We start from the raw sequence: 22,338 nt of genomic DNA, 5'->3' as shown, positions 1-22,338 counted from the left end.
AGGCACCTTACATTCCTCACACATAAACTGAGGCGCTCCGCTTTGTCCTTGAACTGACGAGTCAGCAGCGTGGGTCCCAGCGTGGCCTGGTGAGTCACGCATGGCGGTGCCACTACCATCACCACTAACACCATCCACTGATGCCTGTTGTCTATCCATGCCAAGTGTAGCCACATCATCCTCACTATCACTACCTGAAACTGGTGTTGGGCCACGGGATGTACTCCGGGATGTACTCCATCCCCTGGGCACAGCATAGGGTACACTACCCGAGCGCATGCGGCGGCGAACATACCGAAGCTTCACTGGTGAATATGATTCCTCACTATCACTACTCGAATGATCGTCGAGCGCATAAAATCACAGTCCACGTCACTATCATCATCATTACTGAAGTCAGAGGCCTGGCCACGCGAAAATATTAGTTTTCTCTTGCGATGAGGAACAACCGACCGTGAGTCACGAGTGCCCACACCAGAGGTAGAAGGTTGAGGATCGTCAGGGTTTTCTGCACTATTATCGATATCCTGGTCATTCTTTTCGGTCACTAACTGATCAAAGCCGTAGAATTCGTCTTCATTTCCACTTCCATCAGTGTCAGAACTATCAGATAGGAAGAGGAGAGTCCCAATTTTCCGGGGAGTGAGAGCTGACTTGCGAAGAGGCATGGTGAACAAGGGTAACTGAGCCGGCGTTCCAACAATGCTATGCGGGCGCCGAGATTTTTTGTTTATGGCGCACACCCACCACGCAGACCCGTTCTCTCACATGTAGGCCTATGAGCGTTTTTGCGCTAAATTTGACGGCGCTAGAATTTTGGCGTAGATCTACGGTTTGGACACTCAACGTAAAGCCGTTGATCTACGGGACGGACCCTTTCAGGGTTTTGGCCATACTAGTACAGCTTACGCACCAAGATTTTTGACGTACTAGTACACCTAAATTCTAGCGCCCTCAAATCTAGTGAGAGAAAGCTGGTAGGCCTACATATGAAAGAATGGGTCTATGTGGTCAGTGTGCGGAGTATAAAAAAAATTCTGCAGCACACAGTGCGTAATGAGAAAAAAAAAACTGACCGTGTTTTTGGATTAAAACAGCGACTTTGCACTGTATTTTCATATGGTATTTATTGTTGTATTCTAGTTTTCCTGGTCTCATTTTATAGAATGGAAGACATATTACAGAAATTGAGATGATTCTGACTGGTTTTACAATGAAAAGTACCTTGAAATTGAGCTCCAAGTAGCAGAAATGTTCGATTTTTACCAAAGTTCAAAAGTAAACAAATCATGCTAAGCGTCCAATACACGTCAACTGGCGAGTCTAATATTCTTTCACAAGTGTGCCTATATTATTTATACCATTTCTACACTAATGCAGTGGTCTGCATAACAGTAAATCTTCTATTTTCTTGTGAGAATAAAAATTCAAAGTGGAAAGCAAAAGAATGTAAGAGGGGCCTGGGGACATGACTAATGAACAGAAGAAATGTTATTTTAGTGCCAGGAATGTCTTTCTTGTTTATTCTGGACCCTATTTGGAATTTGGCATCTTTTGAAATTTGTGTGACATTGGCAAAACTGCTAAATTCTGACCACTGTATTGGATAGTTGAAATCAGTAAATGGGCGGTTTCTTGTACTCATTCGATAGAAAAAATGGAGTTCTAGCGAAATAGTTATGATTTTTGTCAACTAGTACACTGGAATTGGCCGAGAATAGGGCTCAAAGTGGGCAAAATCACCGATGCATAAACATCATCGAGACCGCTAACTTCGCGAGAGCATAATTCCGTAAGTTTTCCATCAAATTTCATACTTTTGGTGTCATTATGATCGGGAAAAGATTCTCTATTTTTTCATAAGAATTTTTTTTTTTTCAAATTTGGGCGACCCTGAGAACAAGTCTGGGAGAGGGCCTGGGGATCCTGAAAGGGTTAAGCACTTCAAACATTGCTTCACTTGGAATAATCGTATTTATATGATATTTTTTTTTTTTAATATTTTGGTCTCTCAAGGCTATGAACAAGGAATATTTATAACATTACAATCATTTCAGTGTAATACTCCTCAAAACATGGAAATAAATAACATTGACTGACTTTACTGGGTTATATATACGGACTGTATACTTGTTAATTATTTTATTATATTTTCTTAACTATTTTGGTCTTCTAAGGCTATGTATAATGAATACTTAAAATATCACAATTATTTCAGAATGCATTACTCATCAAAACATGGAAATTATTCACACAGTTTGACTTACTGGGTTATACCTAGCATACTTTGTGGCTGAATTTCACTGTTAATATCATGAAATTGTAATAAATTTGGAATGAATAAGTCATCTTTGAACCACTTGCACACCTTGTTTGCTAGTAGGGAAGCTGGTGGTGGAACAATAGGTCCTGGCTCCTTTGTTTACTTTTGTTAGCGAGGCATACTAGTACATAGGACATACAGTCATCCCGTGAGTAGTTATCCGTGATACGTTGTGTGTACCTTGCTGGCCTTAGATTTTTTCAAATGTATAAATGGATGGAAAAAGACCCAAAGATTTGCCCTGAGGTTAAAAAAATATATATTGGCAGGTGGTAGATTTCTTCTTCTTTTAACACACCAGCCGTAACCCACTGAGGCGGAGTGGCCCAAAAGAAAAAAAACGAAAGTTTCTCCTTTTACATTTAGTAATACAGTATATACAGAAGAAGGGGTTATTAGCCCCTTGCTCCTGGCATTTCAGTCGCCTCTTACGACACGCATGGCTTACGGAGGAAGAATTCTCTTCCACTTCCCCATGGAGATAAGTGGAAATAAACAAGAACAAGAACTAGTAAGCAAACTAGAAGAAAACCCAGAAGGGTGTGTATATATATGCTTGTACATGCATGTGTAGTGTGACCTAAATGTAAGCAGAAGTAGAAAGATGTACCTGAAAGCCTGCATGTTTGAGACAGAAAAAAGACACCAGCAATCCTACCATCAGGTTTTTGTTTCACATTCACTTGGCAGGATGGTAGTACCTCCCTGGGTGGTTACTGTCTACCAACCTACTATCTATGGTGGCAGATTTGTGGGTATAAAAAATGGTGTGTATTAATATACAAGATAGTACCAGCACCTGCATACTAGTACGTTGGATAAAGTTAAAGGGTTAAATGTTGATGAAGAGAGAAGCTGTGATATCATTCACTGACCAGCGAGGTATAACATCTTTCACGAGTAAGAAAGAGCCAGATGTGAGAGTGCTGGAGGTGAGTGAGGCTGTGGGTAAAGTGAAAGGGCTGGAATTGATGGGATCAAGACAAAAAAAGTTAAAAGCAGGTGGGGATATAGTTTGGGAGTAGTTTTTACAAAGATAGTGAAGCTCAGGTTAGGGTATGTAGGAAAGAGGGAGATTATTTTTCCAATAAAGTAGTCCTTAGACAAGGATGTATGATGTCACCATTGATGTTTAATATATTTATAGATGAAGCTGTAAGATAAGTGAATGCAGGGGTATTGGGGAGAGGTGTGGGAATGAAAGATAAAGCATCTAACACAAAGTAGGAGTTGTCACAATTGCTCTTTGCTGATGACACTGCTTTTGGAGATTCTAAAGAGAAGTTGCAAAACTTAGTGAATGAGTTTGGAAGGGTATGTAAAAGAAAGAAATTAAAAGAGAACATTGGAAAGAGCAAGGTGATGAGCCTGTGGTTCGTATATCAGTTTGCATGTGGCCAGCAGTAACAGCCTGGTTGATCAGACCCTGATCCACCACAAGGCCTGGTCTCAAATCAAGCTGCGGGGGCATTGACCCCCGAAACCCTTTCCAGGTAAACCCTGCCTAGGTGGGAAATGGCTGTGTTAAAAAAGAAAAAAAAAAGTTAAGGAAGGTACATGGAGTACATCATTATTATTGTATTCATACAATGAATTGCTGCACCCATAGCTAGTCATACATTTCCTTAGGAATGGAAAGTAGTCAAGCTTGATCCAAGGGATAAAATGCCACTTACCAGCATCAAGGCTGGGGATGTGTAATGCACTTATAGCCCAAGACAAACAATTACCTTATGTGGTCTAAAATGAGTGCTTACTTACCTAAGAAACTTCTGTCTTTCATCAAGGCTTGTCTCATTTCTTTCTCAGTGCGAAAGCCAACATAGGCTACAAATCCAATGTTTTTTGGGATTCTGAGGCTTCTGAACTTTAGTGGTTTTAGGAAGGTCTTAAGACTTTTCTTATTAAATGTTCGGTTCTTATTTTGCTTGAACTTGCACATTTCTTTAGATCTAATAACAACTGTATGCAGGTCCTTCGATTTCTGAAATAATTATTACCAAGTATTAAATTTTTTTTTATATTAACACCACATCAGTACGTAATACACCTGTTAAGACAGAATATTTTATCAACATAACATTTCAAAATTGGTAATTACTGGTGAATATTTTTAATTACCATTTATATTTGATATTTTATACTTGTGCATTCTGTGTTGTTAAAAGTGAAGGAGAACTCTGTTACAATAGGAAAACTTACCAATTCCAATGTTTGGTATCAAAATTATACTTACACAGGCATAGGAGGTACTGCTATATGTAAGAAGTGAAAAATAAACCAGAATGAAAAGAGTGTACCTTTTCTTTTATACTCTTTGTGCCTTCAACTTCACCACTGCTATCTGGATTAGTTTTCATGAGACTTTTGAGATACTGAAAATAGAAACAAAACATTAGGACACTTAAGTTTTGTGCAAAATAAAAAGAAATGATACAAATGAAACCAACTTAGTTATATTAGTGAAATGATAAAACTAAAGCAATTATGTAAAAGCTAGCACCAGCGTTATATACAAAGTAGTACTCAGACCTTAAAGAAAAAAGAATTTAACCTTTGCTTGTGTAAAGACAAATGTAACCTTCGCTTGTCAAACTTAACCACAAAAACAAAGTCACACACAACATAACCAAAAGTGGCATTTCATGATATTGTCATAGTTCCAAAACAGTATTTTACACAATTGTGCAAATAACTGTTGTTATAACAAGTCTTCACATATTTATACAACTTAAAAGTTTAATAACATACAATATTACTTGTGTGTGCACCAACTATCCTTGGTCAATTTCTTGGAAGCAATTTTTTAGGGCTTTTAATATTTTGACAAATACTGTAACAGTATTAAAAAATACAGGACAGGAATGGGTGTAACAAATTTCTTAGTGATATGCATCTGGCAATCCTATGTGCAAATGATGAACAAATAAACACACATACAAGTGTGTTATATAAATTAAGCAATCATAAATTATTTAAATCTTGAAAAATATCAGTTAGGTATGAAAATTGCTGTCTAACAGACAATACTTGCTTTGGTTTAGCAAGGAAGGGGGTGGGGGAACAATGCTCAAGAGTAGATTATCAAAATGTACAGAGGATGCTACCAAAATTTGGCATGTTACTTATCATTTATTTTTAGATTTACAGCATATATTATCAAAGTTATTTCATACTAAGCAATACTGGGGGCACTTATTTCATTTGCATTTACACAAATATCACACTGTTATGCTGCTTCATAAGAGGATTACTAGAGGACTATCCATTATTTCCTATACAGTGCTGTCTTGATGAATTCTGCCACCATGGGTGTTTAACATATTAATAGATGGGGTTGTAAAAGAAGTGAATGCTAGGATGTTGTGGAGAGGTGTAGGATTAAAATATAATGAATCTTATACAACTGGAGTTGTCACTTGCTTTTTACTGATTGCTAGATCTTCAGAAAGATTCCAAAGAGGTTCAAAATGCACTTAGGCAATACTGGTAACAAGTAGTATTGAATGCCATAAATAAAAAGCTTGATTGTAGTAAACTTAAAACCTCATCTATACCTGGCACCCATGAAGAACACCACACAATGATTTGAGCTACTCACTCTCCTCCAAGGAGGGCAATTAGGCCGAGATGACCTAAGTAGACTGAGACGACTGCCTCTAGGAAGGCAGAGGATACAAGGGGAAATTAAAACAGAGAGCAGTGCTCTGAGTAACAAAAAAGTTTAGGCAATGAAAGACTGGATATGAAATTGGAGGAAGGGAATATGGCAGAAGTGAATTTATTTAAATATTTGGAAATGGGAAGTACAATGCCTGCACTTTAAAGGAGGGGTTTGGGATATTGGCAGTTTGGAGGGATGTGTAATAGGATGGTACATATATAATTGGGACCCTGATGTTATATTCTATATGGAGTTTATTATATTATTTCAGGTCAATTTTTATACTGTATCTTTATATATGGTTCTAAACCCTTGTATCCTGGCACCTCTGCAAAAACAGTGATTATGTATGAGTGAGGATGAAAGTGTTGAATGAGGATGAAAGTATTTTTGTTTTGGGGATTTTCTTTTTTTTTTTGGGTCACCATGCCTAGGTGGGAGATGACCAACTTGTTGAGAGCGAGAGAGAGCGAGAGAGAGAGAGCGAGAGAGAGAGAGCGAGAGAGAGAGCGAGAGAGAGAGAGAGAAAGAGAGAGAGAGAGAGAGAGAGAGAGAGAGAGAGAGAGAGAGAGAGAGAAATATATTTGGGAGTGGACATGCAAGCAGATAGATTTATGAGTAATGAGGTGAACCATAAAATAGATGAAGGGATAAACTAGGTGATGTGTTGAGGCATCACTATAAAGAAAAAGCTAATCTATGGAGATAAAACCAGAAAATATTGACACCACCACTGTTGTATGGGTGTTCAGCAAGGGTTTAAGCATTGCAGAGAAGATGAGGTAGGAGGAAGTGGAGATGTCATGTTTGAGAGCAATGTGTGGTATGAATATTATGCAGAGAATTCAGAGTGTAGCAAATAAGATGACGTGGTGCTTTTTTTTTATGGCTCTATGTGCTGTTGGAGTGAGAGTCAGGTAACATGAAGGGATTCAGTTAGACGATGTAGCCAGACTTTGAGTCCTGGAAATCAATAGCACAGTGGCTATACTCTGAACGAGACGTTGGGGGAGGGGAGGGGGTTTGCAATTTGGAGGGTCATTTGAATTATGTCCACACACCTTTGGCAAGATTGCTATTGAATGAATAAAACACCCTTCCTTGGTGTTCTAAAAAAAATCAACAAATGACATGGAAAGGCTTGTGAAGAACAACATTTCTAAGTTTAAATTTTGTGGGCCATTCTAATCTGTATACGTATTTCAGTGGGAATCAAAAACAATCTTGAGTAGATGGTCTCTGACCGAATCCAAAATATACAAATCCTCGAGTTCTGTCTCTCATTTTTGGTGTACGTGGTACAAGTACATCATCAATTTTCCAGGCACTGATGGTCCGTAAGCTCTCATAATCCATACAAATTTATGAGCAGGAACTTGAAATTCCTGCGGAAGTGTATTTACCACCTAACTGTATGTCACTTATCCAATCCCAAGACAAAGGAATATGTACTGCACTCTCTAAAGGCTGAAAACTCAGTAATCCAGAAAGGTTTTGGAACCAAAGGGTCCGGAAAATCAATGTTGTTCCTTTATTTACCATTTTATTTGAAAGTGTTTATGACAATTGTATCAGAGCAACTTTTCATGACAATAATATGAAAGAATCTCTTTATGACAATTATATCAAAGCATCTCTAGCAACCATACGAGTTGTAATAAATTGCTTACGTCTAAATCAGAAACATCTTTTTTATTTGCTAACTTCTTTTCTTTTTCTTCCTTCTCACCCTGTTCTTCTACACTTGTTGTTTTGTCGTCAACAGTTTCCTTGCCCGTGTTTTCTGAAGTATCAAGCACATCTTCACTTGCTCCCTTTTCGAAAACTTTTAGAAACTCTCTAAACTTAGGATCACCTTTATATTGCTCCAACAGCTGATCTTTCAGAGATACATTACTATTTCCCTGTTTGTTTCTTTTTGTCTTTTTTAAATCCTTCTTATCATGTCTGACATTATCTTGTAGCACTGCTTTATTCTTCTCTCTATGCTGTTTGTTCCTTTCTGACCATGAAACAGGCTTCTGTGCACTTTCTGAAAATATGAAGGCAAGTATTCAGTAGGGTTGAACATTCAGCAGAGTAATATGTTTAAACTATTTTTTTTCTCTAAAGATAAACTGAAAATTAAAACTCTTGGAAAAATACAAATAAATTAAAGATTTGGAACAGAGAAGGAAGTAGTAACATTTAAAAAGTTCTTCTGACTCACATGGTTTAGTCAATACTTTTCACAGTAGTGTTATCTACAACCATACACACAAATATTTCCAGGCCAAACTGCAGAACAAAAATTAAAATCTTCTAGGCATACAACAAAAAATAAATGCCATGCCATCACATTAGGTCAAAATAACGAACATCAATTAAAAATATTCAATTATTAATAGGACAACTCAATTAATGGATTTGGCCCAGGTAAGCTTAACAATTTATCTTTGCCTCATGTCATCAAAGGCAATGAACAAATACAATGAACCTTCACTGTCTAGATATAAGGACACTATAAACCTTATTAGTTTACGTGAAATACATTTGCAAAATTAGTGACTTTCTTCTAAGCCTCGTAATGTATCAAATTACATCTGTACTTTAATAATATTGAACTCAAAATGTAATCATTGAGAGTTTGTATATCTATTGTATTTGTATGATTCTTAAGATATACATAATTTTAATTTCAGTTAGTGATGGCAAACCCTTGTTGTCTATGAGGGTAAACCACTGCCATTTGTCAGTGAGGGGTAAACCACTGCCCTTTGTGAGGGGTTAACCCTTACTGTCTGTGAGTAATATCCAGTATCAAGAATAAAAAGTCACAATACTGTGGCTGAAACAATACACAAATAACCTGCACTTAGTAGTGTGGGTAAGAGTACCTCCCAGACAGCAAAACATGAGCTTTTTCACTGGAGATCACACAAGATTTCTACTTCACATTACAAAGATTTTAAATGTTATACTAATTTTTTAACAGCTATAGAAAGCTATAGAAAGGCTTCAGTCAAATGACTGAACAGGCTATCAGGTCATCTCTTTGTTTTTAACTGCCCAAGCTTCCTTAACCCTTAAACTGTCCAAACATAGAACTACGTTCACATGCGTAGTGCTCCAAACTTTCTATTTTACATGCTTTCTTGGTAGGAGTCGTCCTCGATTAGGTTGGAAGGAAGGGGTAAGGGAGGTTTAGTGGGCAAGGGGCTTGGACTTCCAGCAGGCGTGCATGAGCGTGTTCGATAGGAGTGAATGGAGACAAATGGTATTTGGGACCTGACAATCTGTTGGAGTGTGAGCAGGGTAATATTTAGTGAAGGGATTCAGGGAAACTGGTTATTTTTATATAGCTGGACTTGAGTCCTGGAAATGGGAAGTACAATGCCTGCACTCTAAAGGAAGGGTTCGGGATATTAGCAGTTTGGAGGGATATGCTGTGTATCTTTATACGTATATGCTTCTAAACTGTGTGTTTAGAAAGACACACAGGCAAACACTACTATTTATTAGAAAACATTTTGGTCCTGGGACCTTGATCACTTCTAACATACAGAGGTAGAAAGACATGCTTTCTTGTGTAAACAAAAACGTAAATCTATGTTCAGAGCGCTACATGCGTGAAGAAAGATCTACGTTTGGACAGTTTAAGGGTTAACTTATTAAATATTGTAGTCTCGTTACAAAACTTTTTCTTAATTCTCAGCAAATTTTGCTGATAAAGCCTCACCCACTCTCTCAATGACTTTCCTTTTGCACTACCTCAATACTCTTTTAACCCCAGTTTTTCTCTCCGTATTCTCTACCCTCCGTACATCATAACTACATTCTAAAAGTTTCCCTTACCATTCTCTTTACCCCATTATTCCACAATCCTCTTATCCACACCCATCCTCCTATACCCACATATTTCTGATGCACACTTTAGCACTCCAATCTTATATCTACTCCAATTTTTTTTCAACCTAGTTACTACCTCCTTACTAAGATAGTTCACATCCCTATACTACACAGTATATACTGTAATGTACAGAAAAGCATTACTGATTTCTCAATGTTTTCTACATTATAATAAATTTAGATCTAAGCGACGTGGTAAGTTTTGATATAACAAAACATAAACAAGGACCCCAGTGGAAATAAGTCACTTTGATTTGGGGGGGGGGGGGTTATCCTAGATAATTTACACACATTACTGTGCAAATATAATATCGCAACCAGCTGGGAATCAAACCCTTGACATTTAGCTCCAGGGATGCAGCAAGTACATTTGATCCCTAAAGTTTGTAGGATGATGGTCAAGTGGTTTAAGGCATTGGGAGGTTAGCTTGATTCCATGGAGCAGAGCTAAATGTCTTGGGTTCGATTCTCGGCTGGCCGCAGTACTGTATTTGCTTAAAAACCACTTTGTTCTGTAGTTGCATTAACATGTTACTATGTATGATAAATGTACTTAAACAGACCTGTACCTAATTAAAGTTACATATGAATGTCAGGGTTTATATTACTGCATATGAATTAGTCTAGCTATCTTGTTGAGCCTTTTTCTTTTAAAATTCCTTCTGAACAAAACATAACAAAGGTTACTGTATTATACTCTATGAAGAAGGAAAAATATTTTAGAGAAAACTAAATGGATTTTTTTTCAACTTAAAAGATTAATACACACAGAAGTAAACTTTTAAGCTAAAAGTTTATCAATAAGCATAATGCATAACTTACTATAATCCTGAAAATGTTCTACACTGATTTTGGATTGCTTTATGAAGGTATTGTTAAAGAAATTACATGCTGCCACTGCATCTCCCTCCTTCTCATAACCTACAAAGGCAAACCGTCGAAACTTTCCATTCTTAAACAACAGCTTTACATCTGTGATGTTGCCTTTCTTGCTGAACAGTGTTTTGATATCATCTTCAGAAATCTGAAATAGAGGAATACAAAATAATGCATATTTTATTTTACTTTATACAAGAATTCACTAACAAGATAAATGCCCCCCCCCCCACACACTGACTTCAACAATCTTGTATGGTGAGTAAGACATGTGCAACAGTTTCATGTCTTTACTGACATGACATTTCACTTTTGAATGAGGAGGGTTTTTGAAATTTTATTAGAAATGTTCTGAAAGTGAGTGCTGAATTTTAGTTTGCTCTCCTGGTGTATTCCCAAGAATTTACCCTAGTTCTACGTTGATCTGTCAGGTTGCTGAATAGCAGTTTTATTAATGGTTACAAGTTGCTGCCACTCAAGTAAGATTTTATGTATGAGAGAAAGCATGTCCTCTTATTCCATAATTTTCTAATTTGAGTAGTAGAATGTTGTGGTCTACTGTATCAATGGCTCTTTCTGTGGTCGATAAACAAGCCTGTTTAACACATCAATCCAAACTGGTGTTGTGCCAGAGATGTGTAAGATAGCTAATGTAATTCCTATTTTTAAATCACTGGATAAGTCAATTCTATCAAATCACTGCCCAATAAGCCTGAAATTAATAATAGGTAAATTGTTAAAATCAATTATAGCCAATAAAATAAGAAGCCACCTTAACCCTTTGAGGGTCGACAGGCCCTCTCCGAAACTCGTTCTCAGGGTCGGCCAAATTTAAAAAAAAAAAAAAAAATTATTTTCTCTTATGAAAAGATAGAGAATCTTTTCCCGATCATAAAGACACCAAAAGTTTGAAATTTGATAGAAAACTTACGGAATTATGCTCTCGCAAAGTTAGCGGTCTCGGCGATGTTTACGCATCGGCGTTTTTGCCCACTTTGAGCCCCATTTTCGGCCAATTTCACTGGACTAGTCGACAAAAAACATGAATATTTCGCTAGAACTCCATTTTTTCTATCGAATGGGTGCAAGAAACCATCCATTTATGAAATTCAACTATCCAGTACAGTGGTCAGAATTTAGCAATTTTGCCAATTTCACACAATTTTCAAAAGATGCCAATTTCCGAATAGGGTCCAGAATAAACAAGAAAGACATTCCTGGCACTAAAATGACATTTCCTCTAGTCATTAGTCACGTCTCAAGGCCCCGCTTATATTCTTTTGCTTTCCACTTTGAATTTTTATTTTCACAAAAAATATAAGATTTACTGTTATGCAGACTACTGCATTAGTGTAAAAAATGGTATAAATATTATTGGTGCACTTGTGAAAGAATATTAGACTCACCAGTTGACGTGTATTGCACGCTTGGCATGATTTGTTTACTTTTGAAGTTTGGTAAAAATCGAACATTTCTGCTACTTTGAGCTCAATTTCAAGGCACATTTCATTGTAAAACCAGTCAAAATCATCTCAATTTCTGTAATATGTCTTCCATTCTATAAAATGAGACCAAGAAAACTAGAATACAACAATAAATACCATACGAAAATACACTGCAAAGTCGCTGATTTATTAAAAAAAATGGTCAAAGTTTTTTTTTTCTCATTATGCACTGTGTGCTTCAGGATTTTTTTTAGACTGTGCACACTGACCACATAGACCCATTCTTTCATATGAAGGCCTACCAGCTTTCTCCCACTAGATTTGAGGCCGCTAGAATTTATGAGTACTAGTACGTCAAAAACCCCTACACGTAAGACGTACTAGTACGACCAAAACCCTCAAAGGGTTAATGAGCATAATTTGATTACTGAGTCTTAAAAAAAATTCACAAGAGGTTATTTCTGCCTGAGAAATTTAATGACCTTCAATAAAGTATTTGAGACAGTGGACCACGAAAAAGAATATGTTGTTGATTATTTAGATTTCAGCAAGGTTTTCTACTCGTGGTATTGGAAGAAAGGTTCTAACGTGGATTGAGGAATGGATGACCAATAGAAAACAGCATAACTAGGGTGAAATCTGAATGGGGACTAGTCACAAGTGGCATTCCACAAGGATCAGTTTCAGGCCCATTGCTGTTCATAATTTATACAAATGACCTTGACGAAGGAATAACAGGTGACATGATTAAATTCACTGATGACACAAAAATAGGCTGAATCAGAGATTCCGAGGAGGACACCATTGAACTTCAGGAAGATTTGGACAAACTAATGTTATAGTCTCAAAAATGGTAGATGCAGTACAATGTGGACAAGTGTAAAGTAATAATCACTGAGAATGAAAATACCCTCATAGTAATAAACAAGGTGATGTAGATCTTTATTATACAGAATGTGAAAAAGATTTGGTAATGATGGTATGCAGAAATCTGAAGCCAGGACAACAGTGTCTCAGTGTGTGCAAAAAGGCCATCAGATTGTTTGGATTTATATTAAGTATAAGTACAGAGTCCATAAATTATTTTACAGCTCTATATATATCATAGAATAACCTCAATTAGATTATGCAGCTCAGGTTTGGTCACCATACTACAGAATGAATATAAATGCACTGGAGAACATACAGAGAAGGATGACAAAAATAATCCATTGTATACAGAATCTCTCATATGAGTATGGATTGAGAGCCTTGAACCTTCACCCTCTTGAGAGACATAGAATAAGGAAAAATACTTATTGAAGTAGTATATACAAGTGAAGGACTGGTACAAACAAACGAGATATAAATTACCGAGGATATCAAATCAAGAAAAAACTTGAAGCACTGAATTTAAATTAGACAAGTTTAGATTCAGAAAGGACATAGGAAAAGTACTGGTTTTCAGAATTGTTAATGAGTGGAACAATCTGCCAAGTAGGGTCAAAGAAGCTAAAACCTAAGGTGGTTTTAAAATAGGAGAGGCAAATATAAGAGTAAGAAGGGTTGGGTTTTTTGAAGACCTGAGGTATTGAAGCTAACTTCTTGGGTAGCTTTGGGAATAGACATGACAAATATGCAGGAAGGGTTCAATCTGAGGACAGAGATAAGATAAAATTTGTGCAAGATTTTTTACCTAGAGGGTTAGTTACCCAAGATAACCCAAGAAAGTCAGCATGTCACTGGTGACTGTCTGTCTTATTTTCACTGTGGTCCATTAATCTTGTCCCCCAGAATGCGACCCACACCAGTCGACTAACACCCAGGTACCTACTTACTCTTAGGTGAACAGGGACAGCAAATGTAAGGAAACATGCCCAGCGTTTACACCCATACCTTATTTATATCCCCTTTGTTAATACCTATTTTCCACTTATACACTTCGATCATGTTTCCCCTCATTCTCCATCTTACAAGCAAATGTAATTTAAGGGATTTCAATCTTTCTTCATGTGGATGTTTTCTAATACATAGCATTAGAAATTTTCCATATGAAGAAAGATTGAAGCCCCTTAAATTACATTCACTTGTAAGACGAAGATTGAGGGGAGACATGATTAAAGTGTATAAGTGGAAGGTGGGAATTAAGAAAGAGGATATAAATAAGGTCTTGAGGATATCTCTCCAAAAGAGAACCTGCAATAATGAATTCAAATTAGGTAAGTGTAGATTTAGAAAGGATATAGGAAAATATTGGTTTGGAAATAGGGTAGTTGATGAGTGGAACAGTCTGTCTAGTAAGGTTACTGAAGCTAAAACCTAGGGTAATTTTAAATATAGGTTGGATAAATATACGAGTGAGAGGGGTTGGATTTGAGTGGGACTTGCACATGAGTAAATAGATTTATCAAAGCTTATTGCTTGGGCAGTATTGACAATAGGTTGGGAAAATATTCTGTTAGTGGGATGGATTTGTGAAGGACCTGCCTAATACATGTATAAGGACTGAACCACAGACAGTGTGTGAGGCGAGAGCACTGCCAACCAAGCCACGGTACACCCTGCCTAGTTCGGGCCAGTAGGCATACTATAGTGTTCCTTTATTCCTAAGGTCTTATGTTAACAGTAATCTTAAGCCAAGACAACAGTGCACAAGTGTTTGCAATCAAGCTAATAGAATTCTTATATAATACAATAGGATAGGTAAAACACATGTGTAACAGTTAGGTATCTATTTCAAAATGTTCTACCTACACAGAAGAGTTAGCAGTAGTAGTAAAATTGCAAAACCAATGTAATCAGTCTAACATCCTTGAAGACGTAGGTTTGAGGTGGTCAATCCCTCAACCCAGAGAAGTTTTGCTCAATAGTCTGAAACAATGTGAAGTTGAACAAACAGCATGGCGACTTATATCACCATACTATTTCTCAAAGAATGTAATTACTGAGGGGGTAGGTCCCTTTCAAATCCATCCATTCCCACTTGAAAAATTTGTTGAAGGTGTATTCTCTACCAAGACAACATTGTGTTGCACAACAGGTATTTTTATGGAGCAAAACTCTTCTCCAGGCTGAAGGACTGACAACCTCAAAATTAAGTCTTCAAGGGTGATGGATTGATTACATCATCTTCACATCTCTACTACTGCTAAATGACTCTCAAAATTGTAATAACACAATTGCAAACAAACTAGTTTATGGGCGGGGCTTGAACTCGTGGCAAGCGAGTCTTAAAACTCCAGGCCAGTGTGTAGGCCACTGGACGAGCTGGCTACAACAAGATTTATCCAAACTACAACAAGATTTATCCAAAGCTGTCACAATGACTCAACTCATTTGCAGCGAGTTCAAGCCCCACCCATACAGTGGTTTACATCTGCTAAACCTTTGTACTTGGCTGAAGAAGCCTACTGTGTAAGTGAAATATTTCAGAATGAAGATACCTAACTGTTGCACATGCGTCTTACTTACCAATCTGTCAGTGTTGTGTACTGTTTTCACAGTCAAAGAAGAATGACTTTCACACAAGGACAGACAGACTGAGGGCATTTGATCTGCACTCTCCAGACATATGAACAATTAGGTGGGATATAACTGAAGTTGTAGGTAGTAGGTTGGTAGACAGCAACCACCCAGGGAAGTACTACCGTCCAGCCAGATGACTGTGAAACAGAAACCTGTAACTGTTTTGCATGATGGTAGGATTGCTGTTTTCTTTTTCTGTCTCATAAACATGCTAGATAACAGGGATATCTTGCTATCCTACTTACACTTTGGTCACACTTCACAGACACGCACATGCATATATATATACATACATCTAGGTTTTTCTCCTTTTTCTAAATAGCTCTTGTTCTTCTTTATTTCTTCTATTGTCCATGGGGAAGTGGAAAAGAATCTTTCCTCCGTAAGCCATGTGTGTCGTATGAGGAGACTAAAATGCCGGGAGCAATGGGCTAGTAACCCCTTCTCCTATAGACATTTACTAAAAAAGAGAAGAAGAAAAACTTTATAAAACTGGGATGCTTAAATGTGCGTGGATGTAGTGCGGATGACAAAAAACAGATGACTGCTGATGTTATGAATGAAAAGAAGTTGGATGTCCTGGCCCTAAGCGAAACAAAGCTGAAGGGGGTAGGGGAGTTTCAGTGGGGGGAAATAAATGGGATTAAATCTGGAGTATCTGAGAGAGTTAGAGCAAAGGAAGGGGTAGCAGTAATGTTGAATGATCAGTTATGGAAGGAGAAAAGAGAATATGAATGTGTAAATTCAAGAATTATGTGGATTAAAGTAAAGGTTGGATGCGAGAAGTGGGTAATAATAAGCATGTATGCACCTGGAGAAGAGAGGAATGCAGAGGAGAGAGAGAGATTTTGGGAGATGTTAAGTGAATGTATAGGAGCCTTTGAACCAAGTGAGAGTAATTGTGGTAGGGGACCTGAATGCTAAAGTAGGAGAAACTTTTAGAGAGGGTGTGGTAGGTAAGTTTGGGATGCCAGGTGTAAATGATAATGGGAGCCCTTTGATTGAACTTTGTATAGAAAGGGGTTTAGTTATAGGTAATACATATTTTAAGAAAAAGAGGATAAATAAGTATACAAGATATGATGTAGGGCGAAATGACAGTAGTTTGTTGGATTATGTATTGGTAGATAAAAGACTGTTGAGTAGACTTCAGGATGTACATGTTTATAGAGGGGCCACAGATATATCAGATCACTTTCTAGTTGTAGCTACACTGAGAGTAAAAGGTAGATGGGATACAAGGAGAATAGAAGTATCAGGGAAGAGAGAGGTGAAGGTTTATAAACTAAAAGAGGAGGCAGTTAGGGTAAGATATAAACAGCTATTGGAGGATAGATGGGCTAATGAGAGCATAGGCAATGGGGTCGAAGAGGTATGGGGTAGGTTTAAAAATGTAGTGTTAGAGTGTTCAGCAGAAGTTTGTGGTTACAGGAAAGTGGGTGCGGGATGGAAGAGGAGCGATTGGTGGAATGATGATGTAAAGAGAGTACTAGTAAGGGAGAAAAAGTTAGCATATGAGAAGTTTTTACAAAGTAGAAGTGATGCAAGGAGGGAAGAGTATATGGAGAAAAAGAGAGAGGTTAAGAGAGTGGTGAAGCAATGTAAAAAGAGAGCAAATGAGAGTGGGTGAGATGTTATCAACAAATTTTGTTGAAAATAAGAAAAAGTTTTGGAGTGAGATTAACAAGCCTAGAGAACAAATGGATTTGTCAGTTAAAAATAGGAGAGGAGAGTTATTAAATGGAGAGTTAGAGGTATTGGGAAGATGGAGGGAATATTTTGAGGAATTGTTAAATGTTGATGAAGATAGGGAAGCTGTGATTTCGTGTATAGGACAAGGAGGAATAACATCTTGTAGGAGTGAGGAAGAGCCAGTTGCGAGTGTGGGGGAAGTTCGTGAGGCAGTAGGTAAAATGAAAGGGGGTATGGCAGCCGGGATTGATGGGATAAAGATAGAAATGTTAAAAGCAGGTGGGGATATAGTTTTGGAGTGGTTGGTGCAATTATTTAATAAATGTATGGAAGAGGGTAAGGTACCTAGGGATTGGCAGAGAGCATGCATAGTTCCTTTGTATAAAGGCAAAGGGGATAAAAGAGGGTGCAAAAATTATAGGGGGATAAGTCTGCTGAGTATACCTGGTAAAGTGTATGGTAGAGTTATTAATGAAAGAATTAAGAGTAAGACGGAGAATAGGATAGCAGATGAACAAGGAGGCTTTAGGAAAGGTAGGGGGTGTGTGGACCAGGTGTTTACAGTGAAACATGTAAGTGAACAGTATTTAGATAAGGCTAAAGAGGTCTTTGTGGCATTTATGGATTTGGAAAAGGCGTATGACAGGGTGGATAGGGGGGCAATGTGGCAGATGTTGCAAGTGTATGGTGTAGGAGGTAGGTTACTGAAAGCAGTGAAGAGTTTTTACGAGGATAGTGAGGCTCAAGTTAGAGTATGTAGGAAAGAGGGAAATTATTTCCCAGTAAAAGTAGGCCTTAGACAAGGATGTGTGATGTCACCGTGGTTGATTAATATATTTATAGATGGGGTTGTAAGAGAAGTAAATGCGAGGGTCTTGGCAAGAGGCGTGGAGTTAAAAGATAAAGAATCACACACAAAGTGGGAGTTGTCACAGCTGCTCTTTGCTGATGACACTGTGCTCTTGGGAGATTCTGAAGAGAAGTTGCAGAGATTGGTGGATGAATTTGGTAGGGTGTGCAAAAGAAGAAAATTAAAGGTGAATACAGGAAAGAATAAGGTTATAAGGATAACAAAAATATTAGGTGATGAAAGATTGAATATCAGATTGGAGGGAGAGAGTATGGAGGAGGTGAATGTATTCAGATATTTGGGAGTGGACGTGTCAGCGGATGGGTCTATGAAAGATGAGGTGAATCATAGAATTGATGAGGGGAAAAGAGTGAGTGGTGCACTTAGGAGTCTGTGGAGACGAAGAACTTTGTCCTTGGAGGCAAAGAGGGGAATGTATGAGAGTATATTTTACCAACGCTCTTATATGGGTGTGAAGCGGGGGTAAAGGAGGTTTTGTGTGCGAGGGGCTTGGACTTCCAGCGGGCATGCGTGAGCGTGTTTGATAGGAGTGAATGGAGACAAATGGTTTTTAATACTTGACGTGCTGTTGGAGTGTGAGCAAAGTAACAGTTATGGAGGGATTCAGGGAAACCGGCAGGCCGGACTTGAGTCCTGGAGATGGAAAGTACAGTGCCTGCACTCTGAAGGAGGGGTGTTAATGTTGCAGTTCAAAAACTGTAGTGCAAAGCACCCTTCTGGCAAGACAGTGATAGAGTGAATGTTGGTGAAAGTTTTTCTTTTTCAGGCCACCCTGCCTTGGCGGGAATCGGCCAGTGTGTTAATAATAAAAAAAAATAACTGAAGTGAGCAAGGTAACATTAATGAAGAGATTCAGGGATACCAGCAGGCTGGACTTGAGTCCTGGAGGTGGGGAATTCAGTGCCGGCACTCTGAAGTTAAGGTGCTAATGTTGCAGTTTTATAACTGTAGAGTAAGTGCGCTTCTGGCAAGAGTGTGATGGAGTGAATGCTGCAAGTTTTTCTTTTTTGGGCCACCCTGCCTTGGTGAGAAACAGCTTTTGTGTTAATAAAAATAAAAAAATATATATATATATATATAAATGGAAGACAGGAATAAATAAAAGGATATAAATAATGTGATGAAAATATCTAACCAAGATGGTACTTGCAGTATTGGGTTAAGTGGAAGAATTTAGGTTTAGAAAGGCCATAGGAAGGGCTGTTTTGATGATAGAGTTGTGGATGTGTGGAGCAAACTGTGTTAAACAAACTACACTGCTGTAAAAATGAGTTAGACAAGTACATAGTAAATAAGTTTATTTAGGTACAGGTACACACATACAATTATCATACCCAGTAACATAGGAGTAAATTACCTAGGATAACCCAAGAAAAGTCAGTGACTTACTTCCTTGGGGTCCTTAATAATAATAATAATATTTCTATAAGTACATGTACAATGTATACAGACCATAGCTGACATCAATGACATACTATATAGAAAGCCCCTAGTTATGTAGAACATTTTGGGTAAATTAGATTAATTTTGTCCCCAAGATGTGACCCACACCAGTAGGCTAACACCCAGGTACCTACTTACTTCTAGGTGTACAGGGACAAAAGGTATAAGGAAACACACCCAAATGTTTCCACCTGTACTAGGGATTGAACCATGGGCCAATGTGTGAGCTGAGTGCGGAACACTGTATTTGTTTGTCAAGACAGCCCTTCAAAAACATTATGTTTTAGAAGTCGAATAATACCTGTCCTTGACATTTTATTCTGGCATATTAAATGGTCCTGCCAACCAATCCCCCAGCACAACCCACCGACAAGAGAGGCAACCATACCGGAGTACAGATGCACCATCAACTGGAGTGAAAAGTACTGGGTAGTCAGTAGGGGTCAACACAAACCAATGTTACTAAAGGACATTTACATCAGTTAGGTTAGGTTATAAGTCACTCCTGACAACTATCAGCTCAACCACAAAGGGAACATCAAGTAAATCAAGAGATGACTTATATGCATTGACTAGATATGCCTATGTAGCTCTATTGCTAGCATTCTCAGCTCACACACTGAGGTCCGGGGGGGTCGATCCCCGGTATGGGTGGAAACATTAATTAAGACTTGTTTCCTGAAGACACCTGATGTCCATGTTCACCTAGCAGTAAGCAGGTACCTGGGTGTTAGTGGACTGGTGATGGTCGCATCTTGGGACAAAACTGACCTAATTTGCCCAAAATGCTCTGCATAACAAGCGGTTTTTTTTTATAGTAGTGTCATTGATGTCAGCCAGACTGTGTACCTTGTTCATGTACTTGTAGGAATAAAGATTATTATAACATGAACCAATAGTCCTGCTGCAGTGCTTATTATATATTAGTGGTGTGTGAGCACTAGTTAACTCACCTGCAGCGGAAGATTCTTAATAATGAGACGAGACATGGTGAAAACTACCCTCAATATAAACTTAAGGCTAATGCTTAGTCAATTCCTAGAATAATTATCTCACTATTTTCTAAAGACTGAAGTACTTTAAGTTTGTTTCTTTTATAAGAATGAAAGGCCGGCCTATCCTCCCTCCTTTTGTTCTTAATATATAAAAGTGAGTGAAGAGCCACAGTCTCGAGCACATGTTTTTGTGTACACTACCATTCATGTATGTCATAAACAATACTTTTTGACAACATATATTGTCTTAACTATTCAAACAAAGACTTGCGAAAAAGACGCATTTTATAGTTAAATATATCATGACGTAAAGGTATTTATAAATTAGTTATTTATTATAATTAAAATATAATACATAAATATTTGGCTGGACTCTATAATACGATTGATAATAATTAATTTAGTACTGTGCAATAATTTATATTTTTATTTTGAACATGTTCCCATTCACATACAATAATTATTTTAAAAATAGGAAACAAGCGTATAAAGTGTTGAAGTTTGAACGCAGAGTGTAAATGCTTCATATATAAACTGATATACTCTTAATAACTATAATTATTATTACAAATTAATTAGACTTATATTAAAAGCTTTAATAATAATTTTAATGAAGCTAAATGTAATTAGTTAGCAAAATTACAATAATCTGGGAATTAAAAGTCGATTTAAGCGAGTTTTTTCATTAATTATAAAAAATAAATAGTTAACATTAGAAAAGTTTTTAAGTAAGTGTTGAGTGTTGAGTATAAATCAATAAAGTTTCGGTGCGTAGTAGTATACTCATAAATAAGACTTTAAAATATGAGAAGTAACTGATAACGGAACCGTCTTAACTTAGTATATATATTTGAAATATATTCCCTACCGCGGTAGTAACTGTGATAGCAAGTATATGTTAGTACTTATTTGGGGTATATTTAGTGGTGTAAAATGCGTAAATGGTGTTGAAGATAGTTGATTATTGATCGTGGCGTACCCTCGTACGCTTGTGCGTACTCAAGTGTTTTTCTTGGTTCTTTTGTTAAATTTCATATTTTCAACTTGTCTTATTCCTCTTATTACTCCCCAGTATTACGTTTTAACCATGTTTATTTGTTTATTTGTTGATCGTAGTGTATTGCGCGTGGTGGTGGGGGTAGTAAGTGTTGAGTAATGTAGTAAAACGTGATAGTTAATGTGTTGGTGTTGTTGGTGTTGGTGGCGGGGGACGCTGTGTGAGACTCCATGTTGACCAGCACCCAACAACACCACCAACATGAAGAAAGATACTGCATGGCGGGACATGATGGCTCACCCTGGCGGTGGCAATGCTCCCAGAGGACGCAACATGCCCCATGATGGCGAGGAGAAAGGGTAAGCATGAGGTGAAGTGTTAAATATGAGTGTAGAGGGCGTGAGAGGTGATAAACACTGGTGTTACTAGTAAATATTAGGCGGCGCGGCGGCGCGCAGCACCGTGCTACCTCCTCACGCCACCACGCGCTACTGTTTGTTTGGGTACACTAGCCTTTCATACACTCTGTACCTCTTATACCCACTTATATTGACCTGTGTAGCCTCCTAGTTATGCTGCCACACTCGCCTCTTTCACTGCTCTCACCACAACACTCGTAAATGTAATAAATGTCTTAAAT

General features: G+C 37.7%; 2 protein-coding genes across 14 annotated transcripts in view; one reads left to right on the top strand and one right to left on the bottom strand.

The window, feature by feature from the left end:
* Positions 1-20,891, bottom strand: part of LOC128692336 (probable RNA-binding protein 19) — an 81,452-nt gene extending 60,561 nt beyond the window's left edge. Inside the window, exons 1-5 of one of the 2 annotated variants that reach the window (XM_053781447.2) lie at positions 20,660-20,891; positions 10,698-10,899; positions 7,658-8,019; positions 4,624-4,698; positions 4,085-4,307 (exon numbers count right to left, since the gene is read on the bottom strand). In XM_053781447.2, coding sequence (XP_053637422.1) covers positions 4,085-4,307; positions 4,624-4,698; positions 7,658-8,019; positions 10,698-10,899; positions 20,660-20,695 — 898 coding nt within the window. In that variant the 5' untranslated portion in view covers positions 20,696-20,891. Of the gene's footprint in view, positions 1-4,084; positions 4,308-4,623; positions 4,699-7,657; positions 8,020-10,697; positions 10,900-15,646; positions 15,740-20,659 lie in introns of those variants that run through there. The other variant, XM_053781446.2, reaches the window with a different exon arrangement.
* Positions 20,892-21,759: 868 nt separating this feature from the next.
* Positions 21,760-22,338, top strand: part of Hrb27C (Heterogeneous nuclear ribonucleoprotein at 27C) — a 367,211-nt gene continuing 366,632 nt past the window's right edge. For 5 of the 12 annotated variants that reach the window (XR_008407578.2, XM_053781456.2, XM_053781452.2 and 2 more), the window contains exon 1: positions 21,769-22,057. Coding sequence is in view for 10 of the 12 variants with exons in the window: in XM_053781456.2 (XP_053637431.1) it covers positions 21,960-22,057 (98 nt within the window). In the remaining 2 variants the exon portion in view is untranslated. Of the gene's footprint in view, positions 22,058-22,338 lie in introns of all 12 variants that reach the window. The other 7 variants (XM_053781454.2, XM_070096369.1, XR_008407579.2 and 4 more) reach the window with 5 other exon arrangements.

Source organism: Cherax quadricarinatus, chromosome 53 (genome assembly GCF_038502225.1).
Source record: "Cherax quadricarinatus isolate ZL_2023a chromosome 53, ASM3850222v1, whole genome shotgun sequence".
Taxonomy (NCBI): Eukaryota; Metazoa; Arthropoda; class Malacostraca; order Decapoda; family Parastacidae; genus Cherax; species Cherax quadricarinatus.
This window is presented reverse-complemented; position numbering and strand designations above follow the sequence as displayed.